The sequence below is a fragment of the Salvia splendens genome, chromosome 10, assembly GCF_004379255.2.
Source record: "Salvia splendens isolate huo1 chromosome 10, SspV2, whole genome shotgun sequence".
In the NCBI taxonomy this organism is placed as follows: Eukaryota; Viridiplantae; Streptophyta; class Magnoliopsida; order Lamiales; family Lamiaceae; genus Salvia; species Salvia splendens.
Window position 1 is genome coordinate 6,498,270 of NC_056041.1, and position 26,458 is coordinate 6,524,727.

At 37.7% G+C, this 26,458-nt stretch overlaps 3 protein-coding genes and 2 pseudogenes across 3 annotated transcripts; 2 read left to right on the forward strand and 3 right to left on the reverse strand.

The window, feature by feature from the left end:
* Positions 1 to 2,577: 2,577 nt before the first annotated feature.
* LOC121752545 (E3 ubiquitin-protein ligase WAV3-like) lies at positions 2,578 to 3,966 on the reverse strand. Its single transcript, XM_042147679.1, has one exon. The coding sequence runs from the start codon at positions 3,964 to 3,966 to the stop codon at positions 2,578 to 2,580; it is 1,389 nt and encodes a 462-aa protein (XP_042003613.1).
* On the reverse strand, positions 3,965 to 10,204 carry LOC121752547 (annotated as a pseudogene).
* A 2,831-nt stretch (positions 10,205 to 13,035) lies between these two features.
* Positions 13,036 to 13,642, forward strand: LOC121750262 (histone H2B). Its single transcript, XM_042144769.1, has one exon. The coding sequence runs from the start codon at positions 13,110 to 13,112 to the stop codon at positions 13,533 to 13,535; it is 426 nt and encodes a 141-aa protein (XP_042000703.1). The 5' UTR covers positions 13,036 to 13,109; the 3' UTR covers positions 13,536 to 13,642.
* Positions 13,643 to 16,602: 2,960 nt separating this feature from the next.
* On the reverse strand, positions 16,603 to 17,272 carry LOC121753276 (histone H2B-like). Its single transcript, XM_042148510.1, has one exon. The coding sequence runs from the start codon at positions 17,189 to 17,191 to the stop codon at positions 16,748 to 16,750; it is 444 nt and encodes a 147-aa protein (XP_042004444.1). The 5' UTR covers positions 17,192 to 17,272; the 3' UTR covers positions 16,603 to 16,747.
* A 2,946-nt stretch (positions 17,273 to 20,218) lies between these two features.
* LOC121750755 lies at positions 20,219 to 24,409 on the forward strand (annotated as a pseudogene).
* Positions 24,410 to 26,458: the final 2,049 nt, after the last annotated feature.

Genomic DNA, 26,458 nt, shown 5'->3' on the forward strand with positions numbered 1-26,458 from the left:
CATCAAAATTACATAAAATGTCATTATCTACATTAAAATAAACCAAAATAAAAATCAAACATTTAATTAAATCCAAAAAGTCAAAAGGGACCCACCTTCAACCAACACATTACCATCTCACTTCATTTATTACACACTCCATCATCTCACTTCATTTATTACACACTTCAACTCTTTCTTAAAACCCGAACCATAACAATAAGTGACTCATAATCCGGGATGGAGTACTATTTATCTTGCCGGCATTTCAACATAAAATCCCATCAAATTTATTGCCTGACCCATCTCTCATTAAATATTTATGTTTCCCAATGTGTGAATCATATATCTAGAAAATTAAATGACATCAAACAAAAAGAATATTTTCTTGTAAATTTAAAGACCGATGGAATCCTTGTATATAACTACACTGGTAATTATTATGATTTATGAGTGCGGAGAAATACTAAAATACGTCGTATCAACAAATATCGAACTTTAGGTATATTAAGCTTTTTGGTTAGATATACACATTGAAGTTTACGGTATATATCGAAATTTACGGTACGCCGTGTACATACCGACATCAATATATACTGTAAAATACTAATATCGCAAATACTGATATATTTATGTATATATTAGATATATTATAATATAATACCACATTTGTCTCATAAAAGATGTCACACTTTATTTTGCACGTGTTTTGGAAAAATCATAGACTAATAAATAGTTAAAGTGCAGAAAGAATAGCGTAACAGAGAGAATGATGTTATGAAGATATAATGGCGTAACGGTATTGTGGTATACCGTACTGGAATATGGTATACCATAAAAATTCAATACCGAATTTTGGTACGGCATATTAAAATTGGGCATACTAAAATGTTGTATACCGTGACTTAAAGTAAGAAAAAATATGATAATTACTCGTATCAAATTTTTGATAAGATGTATGGTAGTAAAATATTATTCCTACCAACCCCTGATAATTATGTATACATGTATTATATATATAAAATAATAAGGCAGTCTTGGGTGAATTTATGTGAAATCTGCAAATTTTCAGGTTTTGTACAATTTTTTTTTAATCTCAAATTTTTCCTTCATACCTTATAAATGGAGATTACCTACCATTTAACTAGAATTAACGTGTCGCTTTTTTACGCGTTGAAACTTGATTTAGTAAGTTTTCAAAGGAAATTGATTTTTTATATATATTCTGCTTCATGCTATAAAACGAACAAAATCTTTTTTTTATAGCATGAATTTTGGGAGAAAAAAAAAGAGATTTTGTTAGTTAGATTCATACCATGATATTAGGTGTTGAGTATTGAGAACAAATTTTATTAGGTGAGGTGTGACATATTGTCATTCTTGGCTCTCATCATGATTACTCAACCAGTTGTTGACCGTTATATCAAATTCTTCACTTTGATATGATTGACAAAGTTCATGCATAAATTGATTGAATTGTTGCCTGTAATATAACAAATTCTCAAAATTTAGGTTATAATTGAATATTTCTTAAAAGTCGGACTATATTTAAATTAGATCAAAGCTCAATCTATAATTGAAACTTTTCTCGAAACTTGGGCTATAAAATAATTAAATCAGAGTCCATAAAAAACTGGAAAATCAAGCAATAGGGCTATGTTCGTGATGAGAAGTTAATCTTTTTCCAATTATAATCAATCGATGTTTCTAAATATAATATCTGAATCGAATGACATACAAGATAGAAATAAATTTTGTTTGATCACTATGGCTATCAGTGGCGAAGCCACGTCATGGGCCCCCCACCAATTTTGTATCAACTATACATTATATAAAGATATGAATTATATAGTAAAGTGATAGTATGCACCCTAAATACATGCCTTTTCTTCATTGGGTGACCTGAGATCGAGTCCACCCTATTGCAGAATTTTTATTTTGACTTGTTACTCTGATTTTTTGTTTCTTCCATGAAATTACCGTATTCAATGCAATTTAATTGTAAAAAATAATGTTCAGATTTGTAAATGAGTAAATATAGCTTATAATTAAATTGTATTTTAGAGTTCTGCTCCTTATTTTTTAAAATATAAATTCTTTTATTTATTTATTATCATTTAATATTGAATTTTATGAGCTATCTAATGAATGATAACTAAAAAAATTAGTGAAATAATAAGATCCGTAGTTATGGATAGATGAAATAGTCGACAATTCATTTAATAAATATTCATCACATGTATCACTAGTTTCTATTGATCATGCTCTATTTATTTCACTTATATACTTATATAACTTCTGGCGACGATACCATTAAAATACCAATTACCGTTAACATTAATTTGGGGCCCCCAGTATTAATTTTATGGCTTCGCCGCTGATGGCTATGGCTCTTTTTTTTTTGGGTAAACGGAACTCCCAAAAAGCTCACATTCATTTCTTGCTCTACAACTAATAGCAAAATATAGATCAGCAAAAACATCAAATTCTTTTATTTATCAGACAAATAACTTAACAAAAACAAACATAAAAAAAAACTGATGCAAAACACTAATATAATAAGTTGAGACAAGCTCTATAATATAGCAAACTCCATTCTTATTTTGAAGCATTCCCTTCTCCTCCTGCCTTGCTCTGCTGCTGAGACTTGTGAACCATTTTAAACATCTGCGGTGTTGCGTAACCTCCGAAGGCAGCACCGGCTGCAGATCCGAACCCAGCACTAGATCCCGGGGGAGGACAAGCACTAGCTCCGGCCACCATTCCGCCTCTGGTTGTCGCCCTCTGGGAAGCATGTGAGCTCATTCCCGACAGAGCAAACGCCCTTCCCGACTGCTGGTACATGCTTGCACTTCCAAATCTCTCCTCTGTTTCCTTCATCTCACTTCCAAGCCACTCAGTCAAGCCATCTCCTGCCTGAGCAGCGGCAGTAGACATAAGACTGATTCTCTCTTGCTGCAGCAGGCTCGTTGCGCCAAATAGATTTCCTAATTCCGCCATCTGCTGAGCTTGCTTGATGCACTCTGCTGCACGGATGCGGTTCTTCTGACGATCAACCTCCACGTTCACAGCCAAGTCTTGAGGGGACAGGGCCGTGGGGCGCCGCACCTCTACTAGGTCGCTTTCTGTCATTACAGCCTGCTTCGAGACTGCGTCTTTGTAGGAGCATGTGATGTCCAGAAGTGAGGTCTTTCTCTGACTATCTTCACCCCCGTTGGTCGTGCATACGGGGATGGACACGTTGATCAAAAACTCCTTTTCCTCATCTGCGTAGAGGTCTCCGACATTGATTAGGCCTTCTGATCCTTGGTTAGATATATCACTCATGTATCTTCCTGAAGGGATTGACTTGATCTCCACCCCGTGTGATGCTGTTCTCAGTTTCAGGTGAAGCTCCTGTGTCACGACACTCAGGAGGCCGCCTATGCACCCGGCAAAGGCGTCTTGAACCATCTCATAGGACTCGATGAAGGAGAAAGTACCCCCGGATGCATCAGCAATGGCGTGCATCGTGATAGGGTCATGATCTGAACCAAAGCCGAACGAATGGACTGGAATCGGGCTCTCATCCGGCCATGGCCATGATCTTTGCTTTCTGGGAAAGATTGAGGGAGGCAGCTGATGCTGATTTCCGCCTTGGAATGATGAGCTAAGGTTGAGGTTGAATGTGTCGTTCCCATCGGACAAGAATATGATGCTTGTCACCGGATTCTTGAAGCGCCTTTCTTCAAGAACCCGAGCTCCTGTCTTCAGGCCTTCAGCAATGTTCGTCCCACCATACACCTTGAGCGAATCAACAGCGCGCTTGGCATCTTCGCGACCGCCCTCTATCATCCTTCGAAGAGGCAGTATTCTGCTAGCATAATTAGAGAATGACACAATCGAAAGTCGGTCAGAAACTCCCAAGTTGTCAATGACAAAGTTTGCGGCCCTCTTGACGAGACTCAGCTTCATCCCCGCCATGCTGCCGCTGACATCCAGCACCATGACAATGTCAAGAGGTGCCCGCTGAGAGGATTACAGTGAGGGCGCCTTGAGTCCAACGAGAATCGCAAACTGAGACACCGATTCACAACGACCAACAGCTCCACTCTCGGGAACGGCTTTTATGGTCACTTTCTGCAACTGCAAGTCTTTCGGCATGGGATCACTGGCAGTGGCCACGGGAAGGGGCTCGTCGTCACAGAAAGAGACATGCGCTGGCTCAAAGGGCTTGGGCTGGAAATAAGTGTTGAAGGGGGAAAATTTGGGTGTGTGATTGAAGACGTTGTTGACAGTATCCACCGGAAAGGTGAATGTGTTCTGCGGCGGACCAAAAGGGTTAATAGTCCATTGGGCACTGCAGACGGGGCAGGTGCGAAAGCCTTGAGAGATGTAGCTGCTGACGCAGGAGAAGTGGAAGGCACACGAGCACTGCGCAGTGAAGATGGCTTGGCCTAGCCCTTGCACAACAACTCCCGAGCAAAACCTACAAGTTTTCTGCAACAAAACCATGCAAATTAGTCGGTTAAATCTTCGAGTTAGAGTCCGAGACAATGAATTCAGTCATTTTTACACGCATCAAGATTGAATCGCAGAATAATCAAGTCTACAACAATCACAAAGAGACTAGGATCATTCATGTATTATATACATGTATATGAAAGAAAAGACTGACTGTAATCACACAAATATGAATTATGAAAGAAATTTAGGGAGTTGCTTGCATTATAAGAAGATGAATTCATGGTTTTCTTCTGGTTTAGTGCTGGCGCTATTGCTATTGAAACTGTCTCTCTCTTGAAGGAAGACTGTTTGTGTTGCTATGAGAAGAATGAAACTCAGACATGTTTATATAGAGATGGTTTCAGTTACTTAGCCTACACGTTGGGAGAAATTTCTTAAACAATCCGACGTCTAGCGTTCATACAATTGGGTCCCATTTATTTTTTATGGTAATTTCCTTAACTAAATCCGACGTGTAGCGTTGATATAACGCTTTGGGTCCCATTTATTTTTTCATATTTCCATAATCTGACTAATAGAGTTGATATAGCACTTTTGTAGGAGTTGACTAATTCGAAAAACACGATTTCAATTTTTAATAGTACATCAATCTTATGCTCTCGTCTCGGTATCCTTTGAATGATAACAAATCAACAAACACAAAAAAATAGAGAGAGGGCGAGGAAACTTTCCTCTGTGACTTTTGAAGCAGTCGTCAAGATAGCTTCAAGAAACCAGAACTCAAGACAAACCATTGACTCAAACCAAAATAACTATTGCAACATGATTTTTATATGACAGCTTCAGAAACGATGTCGTTTGAGAGAAGCTCGGAATGAGCCAGATAGGAAACACTAAGAGCCTGAATAAATATGCTTAAAGGGTAGTGCAGTATGTAGCTGTTTTCCCCGTGAAAGAATTGATATTTTATTTATGAATGAATGAATGAGGATTAAATTAGTTCTGTTTTTTGCTCCTAATGACAATGTAAAAGCTTGCTCTTATAATCAGCAAAACAGTGGCATTTAATTTACAGACAAGACTCAGAGAAGAGCTCCAAGGATGAGAAACACCGACCGTAGCTCCAATGAATCGTTGCACTCGTTTTGTGGCAGCAGCTTATGTTTCTCTACGTATGTTTACAGAATGGAGTAAGCCCAAACCACCTCAACAATGGATGCTCGACACGACGGACATTTTCCCCCTCCATGGACCAGCTCGTTCGCGCATTTAGAGCACGTGCACATGTGTCCACATCTGCGCCGAGTGCCGGATGGGAGATAGATGTTGAGAAAATGATATGGAAAGGGAAGATGAAATGCAGGAGAATAACAGATTTCATTTTTAATACTTTACCTGTACAACAAGGAATCAATGTGGTTATCACAGCACACACAGCAGGTACCTTTTCTAACATGACACCATTCAGATCCATCCTCTGACGTTTCAGTCCTTGCTGCAATTACAGATAACAGACCAGTAACTATACTTGATTGCAACACAGTGATTTCCCTTCAATTGAAGAAATTCAAAACAACACTAGTATCAAATATTGGATTCAGACCTTGTCCACCAGATGATCGGTTAAGAGCAGCTGAGACCTCTTGTCGAACTGCACGTTGAAGCTCCAGTTGCATGTCCATGCAAGCTTCTAACATCCTTTGCATGTGGTTCATACCTTGCTGAAGTTTTGCTAAGTCTGTTCTCAGATCATTAACCATATCCCAGTCCTGCTTACATAATAAAGGAACATTAGTGCTAAACTAAAATAGCACAGCTAGATGATCAGATATGTCTTCCTCCAAATGTGAGATAGAGAGTGAAAGGTGAAGTAACTATCAACAAAATCAACAGTCATGATCAACATGGTACTAATGATTTTGCATGAGAGAAAGAGGAAGTCCCTTAACAAGTTCGGTCCGATGGACAATGTGACGAGACCAACCAGAGCGGTGTAAACCCTGCTGCCAAAGTGGTTGTGCTGGCGGCACGGGAGGAGTTGGTAATATCAGTGAAGGTCTGACAATAGCATTGTGTTGTTCCTCATTCTGCTCATTGTTCAGTAGGTTTTGATCCCTCTCAGGTGACGGGGGGAAGGCAAGTTCCTGTATAGATCCCAAGCTATAGGAGCTCTGCTCTGCCTCTGTACATATGACTGAATCAACTGCTCTAAGCTCTCGCGAAAACCACTATGGAGAAGATTTGAGACACTCCTAAAAAAAACAGCATCTATCTAATAGGATGAGAATAAATAACAAATAGTCTGTCCGCATACCACAATGGTCTACCTGCTCAGAAGTTCTCTTAGCTCCATGCTATACACATTGTCATCATCAGGTGGGTGGAACTGAGCATCCATTGTAGATGTAACTGAGTGCGCAATCTTGGAGGGTCTTCAGTCCCTTCTGGCCAATTATCCACAGCTTCCCCAGAGCCAACATCAAGCCAAGCCTCGGAAGCTTCTTGCAAGTTGCAAATGATATTCCCCTTGATTTTCGGGGGAAGGTGCTTCTGCTGGCCAGGCAGGTACTGCAGTCTCCTGCCAATTCGAGCCTGTGCCTTTCGAAGCGCTGTGGGCCCACTCGTTAGATTCAATATCAGTAGCTTGTTGGTAGTTTTCTTTCTCAACTTCTGAAACATGTCTCTGCCAATCACTTCCAAGATCAGAAGAAACTTGTTGGTTTTGGACAGCTATACCGCCTTCCAGATTTATGTCGCGCTCTGGTAATAGTGGACTATCAGCTTCTTCATTCTCATGTTGAAACTCCTGTGAAGTACCAGTTTCATTAATAGATCTGGTTTCAGGATGACTGCTTACTTGGCCACGCACAATATTTTCCAATCTGGAGTAGAACCCTTCCCTGAATGACATTATTTGTATTGCATAAATTAAAAAGAACAAAATCATTCTAAATAGACATCACAGCTCCGAGATGAGCATTGTAAACCTCATTCACAAGTATATATAAGGTGTGAAAATGAGGAGAGCTTCAAAATATGAGAATTCTATTTTGGCATCTGCATGCATTCATCATTTTATTATCAAAGAACAGTTTTCATTAAGAAAGTAGAATAAAGAATAGCATTTAAAGATTGATGTACAGACGTCTACTTCAAAGGATTGCCTGGACTACCATTATTGAAAATGTAAGGAACTAGAATAGTTGCACTTGAGACTATGTATCAAACATCATGGTGTTTTTGGGAGCTTGATTTATGTTTTCTAGTACTTGGAATTTTTGGCTTCAGTAAAAATTCAGCGCCCAGTCAAAAATTCGGAAATTAAGGTAAGACCTTGAATATAAGCGAAAATATTCAAGATATATCTTGAATTCAGTTCCTATTGGATAAGAGACATACCTCAGGTCAGAGACTGTGTGTCGCTGTCTCAACTGATTTAGTTCACTAGGTGCAACTGAAGGCAGACTCTTCCTCAGTTGGCCTTCCATTTCTTAAGAATCTACCTCTCAGCAGTGACTGAAAGATCAATACTAATTCACATACTTTCTCATGCAAAATCTACTTATCAAAAATGGTCAAAGTTCCTCTTAAGAACTAACTTATGACAGATTACTCGGTTTCTATGTAAGTGACATGAGTTATACATGGTAACAAAGATCAATGGAAACAACAAACAAAGTGATCAACCTCAAAACACAAAATTAATTGATAGTATGAAACGTGCAGCAAATAGCAGATCTAAAAGTGAAAACTTAGGAAGAAAGAACTATAGAAAGCTCAATAGCTATAACATAATTGTTCAAAGTTAGAATGCAAAAACAACTCAGTATCTGAAATACGTCTAAACATTGGAACCACCTCCTAATCCAATAAAATGAAAACCATCAAACTTTCCGCAGTTAATATCAAGAGCAACTGAACAGCAATAGTTTATATTACCAAATCTATAAGAAGAGCTGTTGTCCGTGAAAGAACAATTCTCCTCGTACATAAATACAAAATTAAGTTAAGGATTATGAGTTGGAATCTGTTGAGTTCAATTTGAACTTCAAGAAAATCAACGAAGATCACCTGAATATGATTGGGATGTGAAAAATCAGAAACAGCACGATGCTCTAACAAACTCTGAAGTTCTCTTTGTCTGTCCCTTTCAGCTCTTACAAGCAAATCAAGCAGAGCCTGTCTTCCTCGCAACCTCAACCTCTCCCTATGAACATGCTCAGGCTGACTTCCAGCATGACTGGCGACAGATCCTTCACAAACATGATCTTGCGATCCTGGTCTGTTATCTTGTTCTTCTCTGTGTCCCCTTCGAGAACCTCTTTGCTGACTTATCATTTGCATCCTCTCCCTTGCAATCCTGACTCTCTCCCGCTCAGTTTCCCCCATCCATTCAGCTCTGGGACTGTCAGCCCTCTGCACAGCATTAGAGGATGCGTCACCAATGCCACTCTCCATCCACCCACGAATAATGTGGCTCACCCTCTCCCTCTCTACTTCTCCAAGATCAGGAGACTGCTCTCGGCTAGAGTCAGTATGGTCCCTATTCCCGATTCTTGGGCCCAACTGATCCTGAGACCAAGACTCATAATCATTCTCACTCTCAGTAGCACCCCCAGGCTACTGTGGTTCTCAATCTCCCTGCTTTCTGACATAGCAGTGGATACATTTGCATAAGAATCAACACTTCTCTGTTGCCTTAATCTCGTTCTCACTTTCACTCTCTCCCAGGCAAGAGCTGGTGCATGCTCATCTTCTAGCTCACGCCACATCTGCAAAATAGATGAGGCACGGGTGTTGAGCCTCTCCACATTCCCCTGATGCCTCGAGGTTGGAGACTGGGACTCCCTCAAGAAAGAAGAATTGAGTGTTGACACTGTGTGCAAGCCTGCAAGTGTCATCAACTCCAACTCGCGATTCCTCCTCTCAATCGTTGTGGTCATCTCTTGCACCTGGCGTGTAGCCCACCGGCTCAAAATCATCGACTGCCGCCTCGTCCCCGGAGAAGATTCCGCCAAGTCATAACCATCGAGATCGGACCTCCTCCTCCTTCTACCTAGCTGTTCCCCCTCATCCTCCGCACCCTCAGTAGTAGTTGTTCTAGGCGAGCTACATGAGGCAAATGAGATGCATTCGCCATAATGCTCGTACACTAAGTCCTCCAAACCCATCTCAAATTCAGAATGAGCATCACTCGCCGCGCTTTCAGGTTTCTGCAGCAATTGTTCCTGAACTCCAACCATACCTCACCTCCTCTTCAAACACCCCCACAACACAAGACTCAACTTTACCCTCAAGCACACATGCCCTATTATCTCCATGGCATCCTCATAAATAACACATATCAGTCACAAAATGCTCCAATTCCTACACTTTGAAAACAATACCAGCCCTAAGCCTATTGACCACAATTCGAGATCAAAATGTCCCATACAACAACATCCTCTCCACCCTTCGAAATCATCCGATCGATACATAGTATGACCTGATTGTAATCTTAATTAACACCAAGATCTCATTTTCTGGAATAAATATCGAACAATTGGAATTTGGAAACCAAACATATAATGATTAATAAAAATAGTAGCAATATATGCAGTAGCTTGAATTAACAATTGATTGGATAAACGGAACTTACCTCTGAAGCCGTACGCTCGTTGAATTGCAGTATTGATTTCCAAATTAGAGGTTAATCCACTTAGCTTAGCTACCACACTGAAAATCTAATGCGGTCATGTAAACAAAATTTAAAATTCATTTATATAATCCAGGTAACATATTCGGCCAAAAGCTGGTCAATTGAGACAGTTACGGTGTTAAGTGGTCTTTATCCAAAAATAAAAAATAAAAGACTAAAAGTCAATTTTGGTCTTAAATATATGGTAGAAATACGAATTTAGTCTAAAACATTCACTTTTTGAAAAATAGGTCCATAACAACTGAAATTCGTGTCGATCCGGTCATTTTTTTATGGCACCGTCAATTTCCGTTAATTAGTGTTTTGTTGACCGGATTAGCCATTTTTTTTATTAACGTAGCTCATTTTTTTAATGAAATATTTGTAAAATATAAAATCCTTAAAAATAAAAACATGAAAAACATGAATCAAAATCAATTTTTTTATCCCCCCTCTCTTCCATTTCTTCTACCCCACACCACAAAAAAACCTAATTTTCTTTTTCTACAACTTGGTCCAAATTTTGAATCTTGAATGTAAGTCATTGAATCTATGTCCCTGAATTCCAACAATGTTGAAATGCAGGTTAAGGTTTTGAAACTGGATTGGAACATCTACAAAGCATTATGGACTACTATTTCGTCGAAGATGAAGATGAAAAATAGAATAAAATACCGACACCCTAGTCCAAACTATTCATTATCAATATCAAATACGTCCTGAACATTTGCAATTCTAAGCATGGCCAAAGCCGATTGATGTACAAAAAAAAAACTAAGACAAACAAGTATCCACCATAAAAAACAGGTACACACCATCTAAAAACCAGTACCACCATAAAAAAAAGTAGGCAATGACAAAAATAAGTATTTAGAGTAATATGAACTGGGTTCGTCGTCGTCCTCCTTGCTTCATCTTCTTCATGTGGGACTTCGCAGCCAGCAAACGGAATCGCCACTTCCACTTCCGCAGTGTTGAAACTAGGGTTCAATGACTTCGGCGACGGGACCTCTTCCATTTGCTTCGGAGGAGGAGAAATCAAACCATCACAATCAGGATCTGACAAGTCCGCTGCTGGACCGGAAGTAAAGATTCGGCTAGTCCCAACTTATCTCCAACAACAGTTACTCGATTTTGGTTTGAGAGAAGAGATAAAGGAAATTGGTTGGTTTGATTTGGTGGAGACCACAAGTCACAGTATTTGTTCTTTTTAATTGACATAATTTTTAATGAAATTTGAAATAAGAAAATTTGATTTTTTTAACAAAATAATTAGAAAATAATTAGGCCCAATCCTGTCAACAAAACATTAATTGACGGTTGACCGTCAGAAATTGATGGCGTCGTTAAAAAAGGACCGGATCGACACGAATTTCATTTGTTATGGACCCGTTTTTCGAAAAGTGAATGTTTTGGATCAAATTCGTATTTCAGTCACACGTTAAAGACCAAAATTGACCTTTACTCCAAAAAAAAATTTAGATACTATTGATTCATTCATAGTTAACTACTTAAGGTTCTAAATCGATTTGTAGCCATGAAATCAATCATTTGTGGCTCCACACCATGCCACTAGTATTTATCTTTCATGATTAGCAAGAATTTTGGCAGAACTCCAACTCCAAGAAATCAAACTAAAATCAATATAGCATATATTAATATACTCAACCTAAATAATGGCTGGATATATTGATTGATTTATAGAAGTATCAGACCCCTAAGTTGTTGATAAAGTTCACATTTTCCCTCGTATGAAAAATGAGGATGACACATCATTTAATTAATGGGTTGTGTTTTTGGTTTGTATCCATGGATATTGTAGCAAATGCCTTGTTCTGGTAGGAATATCAAATATGGGATGGTGGAATGATTTATCCCTTTTAATATTCCTATATCCTAGTATACATTAAGGTGGCGTTCGGTTGCCATGACTAATATCATGAGACTATCCATTTAAGCTTAAGTTGTGGGATTATTTTAGTTGGAGGGGAGAGGCTATGACTAATTATCATGAGACTATCAATCTAGGATTAAGTTGAAGGGTTCAATCTTACGAACCAAACATGATACATATTTAATCATGAGATTTAATTTTGCCAACCGAACACCCCATAAGAAGTACTATGTATCAATTAATTTAAAATCCACGAAACATGATGTTTTTTTAAGAGAGGGAAAGCATTGCAAAACTATTATTTTTGGTCCGTAACACTTTAAAATATTTTATTTCTCTTTTCTTTCTATATTCTTTCCTGTTGGAACAAGCACACGAACGAGAGATGCATCTCATTCTGCACATTAGTTGTGATCACATCTAAATCCTCATCGCATAGAGCATCCCTCATGTGCAAGACACAACTTTGCAGCTCAACGATGATGAACACCATCAAGGCAAATGCTGCCTTCACCGCTTCACGGATCAATAGACTAGATTAAATATTTTAATGAAGAAGAGAGAGTATATAGAGAAAATTGTTCTTCATGGTCATAAGGGCGTATTGCTTTTCATGGTCAAAAGAGAGAGTAAATAGACAAAATTGCTATTCATGATTCATGGTAACAATCAGAGGAGAGAGTAAATAGACAAAATATTTGTGATAATACAAGTATAACGGGTTTTAGTAAATAAATTTTAAGAATTAAAATCCAAAATCAAGATTAAAAACATTAACACTCCCAATAGAAACATTATGCGTAATTTTTTTTATTACAATCAAATACTCCACTGATTACGCAAAAATGCGTTTACCGCCAAAATGAATATTTCAACAAAGCCCCAAAATCAAAGCACCCGCGCATTTAATCTAAACTGTCCATTTTACCATCTCATCGACGGTCATCAATCGTTATCCGCGCTAACAACATCCCACCAATAACAGCAAGCCCCTCTTCTGCTATATAATAACACCTCGTCTCTTCCAACCATTCACCGCCAACACCAATTTATTTCCTCACCAGCCAACAAACATCTCAATCTCCAATCCCAACCGCAATTTCTCTCTCTAAAATGGCACCCAAGGCCGAGAAGAAGCCCGCAGAAAAGAAGCCGGTGGCCGAGAAAGCTCCGGCGGAGAAGAAGCCCAAGGCAGGGAAGAAGCTGCCGAAGGACGGCGGCGCCTCTGCCGGCGACAAGAAAAAGAAGAGGAACAAGAAGAGCGTGGAGACGTACAAGATCTACATCTTCAAGGTGCTGAAGCAGGTCCACCCTGACATTGGAATCTCCAGCAAGGCGATGGGGATCATGAACAGCTTCATCAACGACATCTTCGAGAAGCTGGCGCAGGAGTCGTCGAAGCTGGCGCGCTACAACAAGAAGCCGACCATCACCTCCCGTGAAATCCAGACCGCCGTGAGGCTGGTGCTGCCTGGAGAGCTGGCGAAGCACGCCGTTTCGGAAGGGACCAAGGCTGTTACCAAATTCACTAGCTCTTAAATTGAATGATTTGTTAGGGTTTCAAATGAATGATTCAGTTAGGTTTTCTGTCTGTGTAAAGAAATAGTATGAATTTGGTGAATTGAATGCACAATTTGGGTTTCAAATCTTTGCTTTCGGATTTTGTTTAGTGGTTTCTGCATAGATTCAATTAAGTGTCTAAATTTAGGTCTACAATTGATCTAATTAATCATCTTGTATCCCCAAATTAGATGATGTTCTTAATACTATGATGTTTGCACTAAATTGCAAAATTCCAAACACTTGTTTGTTGCTAAGGTCATCCACAACGCTATTCTTATACGGTTCCTTAAACTACTATTTGCGGGTCCCACTGTACTTTTTTACTCCATTCCTTAACTAAGGAACGGAACCTGCAACCCTTCGTTCCTTAACCGTTCCTTAAATTACTATTCATTCAATTTCATTTTTTATTTTTATTTCCAACTCAATTCAATTAAAACAAACACTTTATTAAAAAACACACAACATTAAAACAAAGTTACAACTTAAACTTAAAAAAATAAAAAGGACACAATTAAAATCCTAAAAAAATAAAAGTACACAATTTTAATAATTTCATCCACCAAAGTTTGCCCAAATGTGCTCAATTAAATCCTGTTGGAGTTGAGTGTGTGCGCTAGAGTCGCGTGTCCTTGCACGAATAGATAACCGTTCTTGTATAGACGGATGCGCTCCACTTCGAGGCGGACTACTTGCGGTTGAGCTACCGGGGGATTCGGGGTCGAACCAATTTCCCGCCTCGGGTCCTTCGTCTTGGACAATCATGTTGTGCAAGATTATGCACGTATACATGATGTCGACCATGTTCTCCATGAACCACGTACGAGTCGGGGCTTTGATGATGTTGAAGCGCGCTTGGAGAACCCCGAACGCCCTCTCTACATCCTTGCGAGCTGCCTCTTGCTTCTGCGCAAAAAGAGCCTGCTTTGGGTTCGCAGACCCACTAGACGTCTTCACGAAGGTAGGCCACTTCTGGTAGATGCCATCGGCGAGATAGTACCCCATTTTATAAAGCCGGTTGTTGGCGACGAAGATGATGGCCGGCGCTTTACCATCCAAAACTTCGGTCAAGAGGTCGGATTGGTAGAGCACGTTTACGTCGTTGTTCGACCCGGGAACCCTGAAGTACGCGTGCCAGATCCAAAGGCGGTAGTCGGCAACGGCCTCGAGTATAACGGTTGGGTGGGTGCCTTTGTGGCCGCTCGTGTATGACCCCTTCCACGCCACCGGGCAATTCTTCCATTGCCAGTGCATGTAATCGACTCTGCCCAGCATCCCGGGGAATCCGTGCACTGTTTCGTGAAGGTCGAGCAGGAACTGATAATCGGTCGTGCTTGGCCTCCGGAGAAATTCGTCGGTGAAGGCTGCCCGGACGCCTTTGCAGAATTTGAGCAAGCACATTCGTCAGTGCTGTCTCTAGCAAGCACATTCGCCAGTGCTGTCTCCGATGTGGAGGTATTCGTCGAACATGTCGGCCGTTTGTCCAGTCGCAAGCTGGCGGATTGCTGCAGTACATTTCTGCAGCGTCGTGTGTCTGGGACGGCCGACCGCGTCGAACCCTTCCTGGAAGAACTCTTCCCGGGCTGCCAAAGTATTGGCGATGTGGAGAAATAACGGTTTCCCCATGCGGAAACGGTGACGGAAGTACGTATCTCCCCTAACCGGGTTATCGCAGAAGTAGTCGCGTACTAACCTTGCGGCGGCTTCCTCCCGGTTACGATGGATGTACGTACGGGAGCGTCGTTGGGGCGGCGCGGCTTCTTCCTCCTCCCGTCGTCGATCTTCTTCAAGTGATTGTTCCAATATTTGACGCATTTGTTCAAAAGGATCCATTAGTTTGATTAAATTTGGGAGAAGAAAAACAGAGTTGATTTGAGATGAAAATTGTGGTGGAAATAGAGAGGATTTGAGAGGAATAGATGTGTGTTTGTGAGTGAAATGAGTATGAAATATGAGTATTTATAGAGTAAATAAATTAAAAATAAATAAATAAATAAATAACGGAAAAAAAAACGGTAACAATACAGTTGCAAATTTTTTTTATTATTATTAAATTCGAATTAAAAAAAACGAATTATTGCGTCACCGTGACGACGCCCACTCGCGGGGCAGCGAGTGGGCGTCATGCGTCAAATGGGAGGCCGTCACGTCGCCTCGGCGCGTGGCGGCACAGACCGTGTCGCGTCTCGTGCCGATGGCATCCGGGACGGCATGGGAACGGAAGCGCGACGAAACGCAGCGCCGTAACGCATTCCGCTACGGTTTCGTTCCAAAGGAACGAAACGCGGAATGCCCGCGGCCCGCGTTGCGGGAGCTCTAATAGTTTTCCTTTGCATTTTTTCTTGTATGGAACAAAGTTTCTTCTTCTCAAAGACAACAAATAGTGAGATTGTAAGAATATTCATATGACTACATCACATACATAATCAATACGCTTCAATCACTCAAAAACTCCAAAAAATGTGAAAGTATCAAATGGAGTACAATTTGGTGTAAATAACAATTAGCAGTCCAAATTTTCATGTTCAATTTTGTGTAAACAGCAATCAATTTTAAATTTGGGATTTAGTTCTGGAAATTGAATTTTTGGAACTCAGCAAAAGCACTTTGTGCTCCATTAAATCTATAATTACTTGTATTAGAATCACATGTCAATCATTTGAAACTTTTGACACCTACAACAAATTGATTCAATGTTCACATGTCACCCTCCATCCGTTTTATGATATTACTCGACTTAATAGGTGTTAAGAAGCAAATCTCAATGCTACTGTACTTATCTGATTGTGAAAAGGAAGGAAAAACTCACCATATTTGGACTGCTCTGGTTCTATGTGAACAAAAGTGCATTAAATCCTTGCAGATTTTGCAACTCAAACTTTCTACAAAAGATAGACAATCACAAAGATCATATCTTCTCCTAAAATACAACTCGACTCTACAAACGGTTAAACAACACAATCTTCTGCCATAACCTTTGCACTAGCGAGGCAACATCAAATTTAAATGTAAAAGGACAAAATCCAACAGAAAGTGTAAAAGGTTAGAAAATTTAACATTCATTCATAAAACGCATAAATCATAATACCATACAAAAGCCCTTTCTACTTAACTAGTAAACAGAAACCTAATTTACAGAACCCTTACTTTAAACCCTAAAATCAGCCCCAAATCAACAATATTTCAATTCAAGCACTAGTGAATTTGGTAACAGCCTTGGTCCCTTCCGAAACGGCGTGCTTCGCCAGCTCTCCAGGCAGCACTAGCCTCACGGCGGTCTGAATTTCACGGGAGGTGATCGTCGGCTTCTTGTTGTACCGTGCCAGCTTCGACGACTCCTGCGCCAGCTTCTCGAAGATGTCGTTGATGAAGCTGTTCATGATCCCCATCGCCTTGCTGGAGATTCCGATGTCAGGGTGGACCTGCTTCAGCACCTTGAAGATGTAGATCTTGTACGTCTCCACGCTCTTCTTGCTTCTCTTCTTCTTCTTGTCGCCGGCAGAGGCGCCGCCGTCCTTCGGCAGCTTCTTCCCTGCCTTCGGCTTCTTCTCCGCCGGGGCCTTCTCTGCAGCAGGGGCTTTCTCAGCGGCGGGCTTCTTCTCCGCGGGCTTCTTCTCGGCCTTGGGTGCCATTTTCAGAGAGAGAAAGCTGGGGATAAGATTGTTTGGAGTGGAATTGAATGAAATTTGAGCAAATGTTGAGAAACATTGTAGAGTAGGGTTTTATTATATAGGGAAAGAGGGGAGAGAGATGATTGGACGAATTAAATTGTAGCGGATCGAAGTTTTCCGCCGTTCAGATACATCTGTAAATTGACGGTGGATATTATGTGGGTGATTCTTAAATCATGGATTCGAGTGAACGGTTTTAAATTTTTACAGTGTGTTGGCGCTAAAGTGATTTCATTTTCGAAAACATATTACATTCGAGAAATTAATGAAAATTGTAATTTTTCTCTTGTTTTTGTTCATCTATTAACGTTAGTTTCTTATTTAAATATTTTTTTCTTTCATATTTTTCCTTTTTTTCTTCTATGCATCCACGAAATATTTTTCATATTTTATTGATTACCCATTAAAACTCATAACATCAACTATTAAAATTATTTTTCATAAACTCATAGATTTTTGTAAAATTTAAACCAATAAAATGAATCGTACCAACATATTTTAAACTACGAACAACTTTCAAATTAAAAATAAAATAAAATTTGAACTACAAACACCTTTGCAAATTAAAAAAAATATAAAATTTGAACTGCAAACACTTTTGCAAATTAAAAAAAATAAATTTGATCTACAAACAACTTAACACTTCTATGTGGTTGATTTTTCTTCGTCTTTAATTTTCTCTGGTCAATAAGTACGTACAGTTTATGATACATGCAACAAACTTTAAAACTTTTAGACTCTCTTTACTTCTTCAATCATACTGCAAATTCAAATCCATTTTTGCTTTTTTCTACAAAACAACACCAAATATGGAGTTATCGCAAAAGTTTTGTGAGACATATACTTAAAAATAATGTAAAATTTCGATGTAGTATAAATGGTTGGAGCAAAGTTATATTTTGATGTGATATATACTAAAAAAATGAGTTTGAGTTTGGTATAAATGTTTAGAGATGCTATTTCAAGACGAACACCAAAAAATAAAATGTACCTTGTTGGTCTCAATAGCATCTATCTCTTTTTATTATGTTTTGTTTCATTTGTCACTATATGTTTCATAAGTAAAGTCAATAACTGCATGAGTGGGGACGGAAATACTGGAAAAAAATTATGTTTTAATGTAGGCATAAATGTCAATTTGAGAGTCGGTATGATATTAGAGTCGAACCACTCACAATAATACGGTGTAGTTTTGGGGTGAACCAAACGTAAGTGTTTGGACATGAAACATTCGGAGCAAGAGTATGGGTTGATCGCATTGCAAAGATACATTTAAGGAGCGACTTCTGCTTATGCACTCTTTCCTTTTTAGTCTCTTCGTCCCACAAGAATATGCACTATTTCCTTTTTAATCCGTCATGCATTTTCCAATTTTGAAACTCTTTTCACTCTAATAAGGTGGGGGCCATTCTCTCACTAACAATACTTTAATTACTTTTTTTCTCTTATTTTTCTAATTTTGTTTTAAAACCTGTATCAAACCCAAAGTGCATATTTTTTAGGGAAGGATGGAGTATGAGACTGCAAAATCAAAGAAAATTAAACAGATTAAATAAAAGGGCGGATGGAGGCCTGGCTAACTGGCTTCACCAAGCAGTATTGAATCAGTAAGAGCATCCACAATAGCGCCTAGCGCACCGCCTAGCCGAGCGCCGGCGCTAGGCGGTGCGCTAGGCGAACTATTGCAGCCGCCTAGCCGATTTCGCGGAAAAAAAACCGCCTAGCGCTAGGCGGTCCGCTAGGCGCTATTGCAGCGTCCGGATCGCCTAGCGCACCGCCTAGCGCGAATTTTTAAATTTTTTTTTTTTGTTTCCGAAACACTATATATACGCGACTTGCCCGTCATTTTCATTCGCACCACTTGTATTAACGAGTACTCTCTCTATCTTAATTTCTGTACAAGATCAACACCTAGAAATGAGTAACGCCGGTGGTAGTGGTGGGAGTGGTGGGGATGCTGAGGAGTACGAGCGTATAATGAACGAAGCGCTAGAGGCCTATACGAACCGTGAGATTGATCAATGGATGCAGAGGGCCTTGCAGCTGGCGGATGGGATATACCCTAGGTGGCCCGTCTTTGTGAAGACGATCCGATGCCCAGGAGATGAGAAAAAGGCCTACTTTGCAGCACGGCAGGAGTCGGCGCGCAAGGACGTGGAACGCGCATTTGGTGTGCTCCAGGCTCGATGGGCGGCAGTTAAGGGGACAACGCGTTTGTGGCACGTCGACTGCATTGCTGATATAATGTACGCCTGTATAATCATGCACAACATGATTGTCGAAGATGAAGGTGGACAACTGACTGATTGGGCCAACGACAATAATGAAGCTGGTCCAAGCCACGGCGTAGCAGCCCCTAACGTGGAGTGGGGTACCCCACGATGAAGACGGCCGCCTCCAAGCACATGCCGACATGCGCCAAACGGAAGCTCATATTCGACTCCAAAAGGATTTAATTGAAGAGTTATGGGCGCGGAGGACTGCACGACGTTAGTTTTTTTTTAATTATGTAATTTTTTTAATTAATGTACTTTTTAAATTTTATTAATATTAGTGAATTTTCTCGTTTTTGTGGCGTAAATTTAAATCTGTATATTGTGTGATTGTTAATTATTTCATTTTGTATATATTTGTTAATAGTGATTTGGATAGTATTATTAATGTTTCCCGTATATGTCTCGTAAATTAAATTCTGTATATTGTGTGATTGTTAATTATGCTATTTTATATAATTGTTATTAGTGATGTGACTATTGATGTGACTGGGCTATTTATGATGTGGCTAGGTTATGGCTGGGCTATTTATGATGTGGCAGGAGGATTTTTAGTGCTGATGATGTGGCAGTGACTAGGCTATGGCTGAGCTATTGCTGGGCTATTCCTATTGTGGATGGCCTAAAAAAACGGCCGAATTAATAAATCTAAATGGACGAAGCCCACACAAGCAATAAAAAATCATATACTTGTACACGTTTGTCAACTCTCGCATCTCTGGATTTCTTTAGCTCTGAACCTTGTATGCTCTCTCTACATTGACATAACTTTTAAGTTTTAACTATACTCGATTAAATCCTGCTGTGCAGGAATTCATGGCAATGGAAGGTGATAATGCTGAGGTTCAGCATAATCTATCATCGCCCTGCAAATCACCGCCTCCGTATAATTATTTATTTTTCATTTATCTACATGCACATTTGGGTGATAATTTAGTATCTGTTCGTTTTCCATTGATCTGTTGCTACGGATCTGTTGTAATGGGTTAAATTTTAGATTACTCGTGGAATTTATGTTTCCTTCGGCTAGTTTATTGTTTAGTAGCTGGAATTGGGACGCAAGGAGGTTTGATGTCATTATTGTGGTTTTTGCTGTTCTAATTTGTCGGTTTAAAACCCTCGGAGCTGGCAATGGCAGTGCGTTTATTTTGTTTGTGACTATTAATGTCGTTCGTGTGCGATGTTGAGATTGAATTATGATTTATTGCTATTTCGTGAAGCTGAATTATCTGTATAGTTTTGAAGCCTCAATCAATTGAGCTAAAGACATGTCATATTGGCAGGAATAAAATATCTGCTTCTTTAAAACTTGATGTTGTATTCGGATGTCTCAGTAATATCTTGTTTCTTAAACTGGAAATGTTACTCAAAAGTGTTGGTACTTGAAATGATGGCCTCTCCATTTCTCCAAACACTAATTTCGTGAGAAAAAACATCATATAAAACTTCTAAAATACTTTATTCTCAATATCATATTATGGATCAGAGAAAGTAATTCATTTGAATCTGGAATACTGCAGTAATTTCATTGAACAAATGTTTCCCTAATATTTTGATTAACGAAAAGTCATACTCCTATATAGTATTTGGACGTGTGTTTTCTAATCATTTTGGTGTATGAATTCACAGAGATAAGTCTCTTCTTTTCTCTTTTTGGGTAATGGACAGATAGCGAAGAGAAGACCACCCATGTTAGGTTCCTGTTATCGAATGCTGAAGCTGGTTCTGTAATTGGAAAAAGTGGTTCAACAATCAATGATATTCAGTCACAAACTGGAGCACGCATCAAGTGGTCGCGGAATTATGAGTACTTTCCTGGCACATTTGATAGGGTTGTCATGGTCTCTGGAAGAGTGGATGATGTATTAAAAGCAGTTAATTACATTATGTCGAAGCTAATGATAGAGGTGAGGACAGTTTATAAATGTCTTTGTAGAGTACCACTTGGGAATAGATAGATGACTAAGTGGATATATTTTCTGCTTGGATTAGTTTTATGTTGAAGATGGTGGTCAAGTTGAGCCTGAGTTGAAAATTAGAGTGGTTGTGCCCAATAGCTCTTGTGGTGGAATAATTGGAAAAGGGGGAGCCATTATAAGGTCAGTATGTTTGTTTAACATTCTTGTTAAGCTATGCCTTTTGAGATTTATGTTAAGTATGTAACCAACAAAGATGCAACTGCATGTGAAACCCTTAATGTATTCTTTGAATGCATGTCTAAAAATAAAGATTTGTCATCATATTCCACCCACAGAAGGATCTTGTACACATTTAGTCTTAAAAGCGCATCACTGCTAATATTATTATGCTGCCGAAGTGACTATTGGTCTTCCATCTGCCACTTTACTTTAAATGAACAGAATTACCCGTGATACTCATGTGGTATTCTATCTTCTTAATATAAGAATTTCTTAATGTTACATGTGCTTGCTTGACTGGAAGGTTCAATTATTGAGTTCTCAATAAAAATGTGTAACACCCCTTTGGATCATGACTCCAAAGTGAAAATGGTAATAAGATCAGATAAACTGAAAAGTTGCTTATGGCGTGTACAAGAGACATGGCATATGCGAATGGTTTTTATTACCAAAACACTGCAAATGAATGATTCAAAAGTACATATTGTGTTTAATCTAATAAAAGCCAAAAGAGAATAGTAACTTCGCAAAATTTGTTGAATTTTGTTGGAATAAAACACAATTGAAAAGAATAGGACAACAAATTAATCAATCGGGTGAGTTTGAATTTTCCGGCTAGAATATTTGGAATGAAATAAAAATCTCCTAAAATCTATTGACAAGTTGAGTTTAGAGCTACTAAAAATCTCCCAAGACACAGTAGTGTAGATCTAAACTATGTTTGGATTGAACAAAACAAACTAATTGTTGAAACAGGTCACTGATTGAAGACTCAAAAGCTAGCATAAAATATCTCCACAGGACAACTCTTACCCTGGCTTGCATGATAGATTAGTGACTGTGGGTGGTGACTTAGATGAACGAATGCGAGCAGTTATTCTTATCCTGCATAAATTGGTAGAAGATCAACATTACCAGCAGTTCACCAATGCACCATTTCCATATGCTGGTATTATTCTCTTAAACATATAGTATATTACTTTTATTTTCCATTGCAACAGCAGTTGTACATGCTTTCTCAATTCATATGGTCGATGCAAGAAAAACCCTGCAACTATGAGAACTAGATGTACAAGTTTCAAGATGAATTATAAACAATACATCCTTCTACTTGCTAATACTATAGACTGATGATCATGTCATATATTTGTTGTCAAGGGACACATTTTAATTAATAACAAAACAAATGATACACAAAAAGGTCTAATTTCTCATGATGCTACAGAAATTGCTCCAGAAAACAAATCTAAAAATGATGAACCTGGACATTTATTTATTTTTTGTTAGCTATTATACAAAATGTTGTCCTTGCCTACAATGTCAAACACCACAGTTCCTTAAGTAGATGGTCTTCAGTATCTGAACATTCCATTGGCTGCAAAATTAAATTATGTGCAATATTATTAGATGCTACCTTCACATCATTTTGGACTATTTTGAGAGCATATTTTGCTGGGATGCAGCTGAATAAGATTAGAGGCCACTAGTTTTGATGGTAAAAATGAGGGTGTTTAGTGGAGAACTCCGGACAACTTAGATTCTGGAATTTGAAGTATCAGTTTTTGGGGGAATTATGTATTCACAAAAGTGAATGTTTGTTTTAAAATCTAATCAGTGGAAAGATTAGTAACATTGATTGTAGATGTCAAATCATTTCAGGATAGTTGGTACAAGAAATATCTATGCGAAAGAATGAGCACTCTTTCTTTCAAAAATATGGTTGATATTTTTGTACATTATGTGGAATCATGGCTGTACATTAGGGAAGTAGAATTATTGGAAATTGTTATCAAGTTCTCTAAACTAACAAATCCTGAAATCAAGAATTAAAATGTGTTAATACAAGCTAACGAGCTCTGTATGTATTTCTAGCTTAAAATGCTTCAGAAAACTGTATGTGTGAGGTTTTGTTTTGGGACAAAGACATGAAAAGAAAACACACACAATAATAACATCCATTGGCATGGTTTTGTTATAACCTCCATTTCAGCAGTGGCATATAATGGGATGAACTATGGACCAAATGGCGCTGGTGGGAAGCATCAGAATAACAGGTTCCCTAACAAGGTCGGTAACCATATAAAACAGGTTCCCTAATTTGTGCTGACATGGTTTTCTAGATGTATACTCAGTAGTTTAATTAAGTGGTTATAAATTTGTACTCCTACTACTGCAAAGGGTTGTTAAGTAAAAGGTGCTTGTTGTTCTTTCATATAATGTGAAAGTAATGCAATAATATTTCATACACTGCTGCAAGCCTGCAAGACTCTTACACAACTTCAATCCCTACAAATTATGCTGATATGTATAACGTAACCGTAACTGGTGTAATTGATCACATCCTGAATCATTATTAGTGTTTCTAGATCCATAATTAAGACTAAGAAAGCAACCTCGTTGTCTGGATGTTTCCTAGAATTATGGGTGTTCACGAACAAAGTGTATATGCAGCCACAGGAAGACAGAAGTAGTTCCGTAACAATTGGCAGTCCAGATGAACATATTGGAATTGTCGTCGGACGTGGTGGAACGAATATTATGGAGATGAGCCAGGTCTGTAGATAGGTCGCAAAACTGTGTTTTGCGGGTTCTTTGAACTGATAACGATATCAGAGAAAGGCGATTTCTTGTCCGGGACATCAGATAGGTACATACACATAGTTTTCTAATATTTCTGCTCCAGCTAATGGAAGCACAATCCATTACCAACCTTGCAGGAAAGTCACCATCACATGGTCGAGTCTATGATAACACAGAAAGTTGCTTCACTCTCCTTTTTTTTTCCTCATCTAAGATGCCACTCTTTCTGGAACTAATGGTATTTATTTTTGGCATCATGGGAGAAATGAGAATAAATAAAAAAAATAAGAGTAAAATGAGTATAAAAGAAAGCAAAAGCAAAAGTAGCTAGAAAAATCAATAAAAATATAAAATCAAGTGTGAAAAAAATTGAAAATAGAATAGAAGTGAATCTGGAAAATAAGAGTTTGAACATTTAATAATTTGAAAATAATTAACAAACATAGAAGTGAATAAAAATGTAAGAAAAATAAAAGTGCAAATAAAAGACAGAATAAAAGTGAAAACAAGGCACAAAAATAAAATGTGGAAATAAACAGAAAAATTTGTATAAAAAATGAATAATAGTGGAAATGAACAGAAAAATTAATTAACAAGAAAAATTGTGAGTGTAAAACGAAAGGGAAAAATACAAAATGTCAGTGAGAAATAAAATAAAAGCGAAAGTAGATAGAAAAATCAATAAAAAATAAAACCATGTGTGAAAATTATTGAAAAAAAGTAAGAAGAGAATCTGAAAATAATTGAAATAAGAGGTAGAATTATATAAAAATGCAAGAAAACCAGAAAAATAAAAGAACAAATAAAAGTCAAAACAAGACATAAAAATAAAATGTGTTCATAAATGAGAATAAATATTATTAAAAATTAGAAATAGTGTATAAAATGAATAATACTGGAAAGAAATAGAAAAATGTTAATGAATAATAAAAATAGTGAGTGCAAACCGAAAGCAAAAAATATAAATTTTGAGTGAAAATTAAAAATAAAAAAACGAGTAAAAGCGAAAGTAGATAGAAAAATCAATAAAAATATAAAATCAAGTGTGAAAAAAATTGAAAATAGAATAGAAGTGAATCTGGAAAATAAGAGTTTGAACATTTAATAATTTGAAAATAATTAACAAACATAGAAGTGAATAAAAATGTAAGAAAAATAAAAGTGCAAATAAAAGACAGAATAAAAGTGAAAACAAGGCACAAAAATAAAATGTGGAAATAAACAGAAAAATTTGTATAAAAAATGAATAATAGTGGAAATGAACAGAAAAATTAATTAACAAGAAAAATTGTGAGTGTAAAACGAAAGGGAAAAATAAAAAATGTCAGTGAGAAATAAAATAAAAGCGAAAGTAGATAGAAAAATCAATAAAAAATAAAACCATGTGTGAAAATTATTGAAAAAAAAGTAAGAAGTAAATAAATAAAATAAATTGAAAACAAAGAAGAGAATCTGAAAATAATTGAAATAAGAGGTAGAATTATATAAAAATGCAAGAAAACCAGAAAAATAAAAGAACAAATAAAAGTCAAAACAAGACATAAAAATAAAATATGTGTTCATAAATGAGAATAAATATTATTAAAAATTAGAAATAGTGTATAAAATGAATATACTGGAAAGAAATAGAAAATTGTTAATGAATAATAAAAATAGTGAGTGCAAACCGAAAGCAAAAAATATAAATTTTGAGTGAAAATTAAAAATAAAAAAACGAGTAAAAGCGAAAGTAGATAGAAAAATCAATAAAAATAAAAATCATGTGTAAATGATTGAAAAAATAAGTAGGAGTGAATCTGGAAAATAAGAGTTAAATCATTTCTATTAATATATAAAAATAGAAGAAAATTAGAAAAATAAAATTACAATAAAACACAAAATAAGAGTGAAAACTAAACAAAAATATAAAAATCTGTGTACAATAAGTGCGAATAATCATAGTAAAAATTGATTGTAAAATTAAGTGAAAGTAGATTGAAAAATAAGAGTACGGACATTCATATGTACTACAAAATAAAATGGAAGAAAAATAGAAAATAAATATAAAAACAGTACACAAATTACAATATGTACGTAAATGAGAAAATTATATATACAACACAAACAAGGAGCTACGATTTGAACCATGTATTAAGACACCAGAGACTTGAGCATTAACCAACTAAGCTACAAAACTTACAGCGGGGGGCAATGGCCTCCCAGGCCGCAATGTGGCTTCGCCAGTAGCTCAAGTATTT

Coding starts and splice junctions, on each gene's coding strand:
- LOC121753276 (XM_042148510.1), bottom strand. CDS start 17,191: ATGGCACCCAAGGCCGAGAAGAAGCCCGCGGAGAAGAAGCCCGCCGCT.
- LOC121750262 (XM_042144769.1), top strand. CDS start 13,110: ATGGCACCCAAGGCCGAGAAGAAGCCCGCAGAAAAGAAGCCGGTGGCC.
- LOC121752545 (XM_042147679.1), bottom strand. CDS start 3,966: ATGGTGCTGGATGTCAGCGGCAGCATGGCGGGGATGAAGCTGAGTCTC.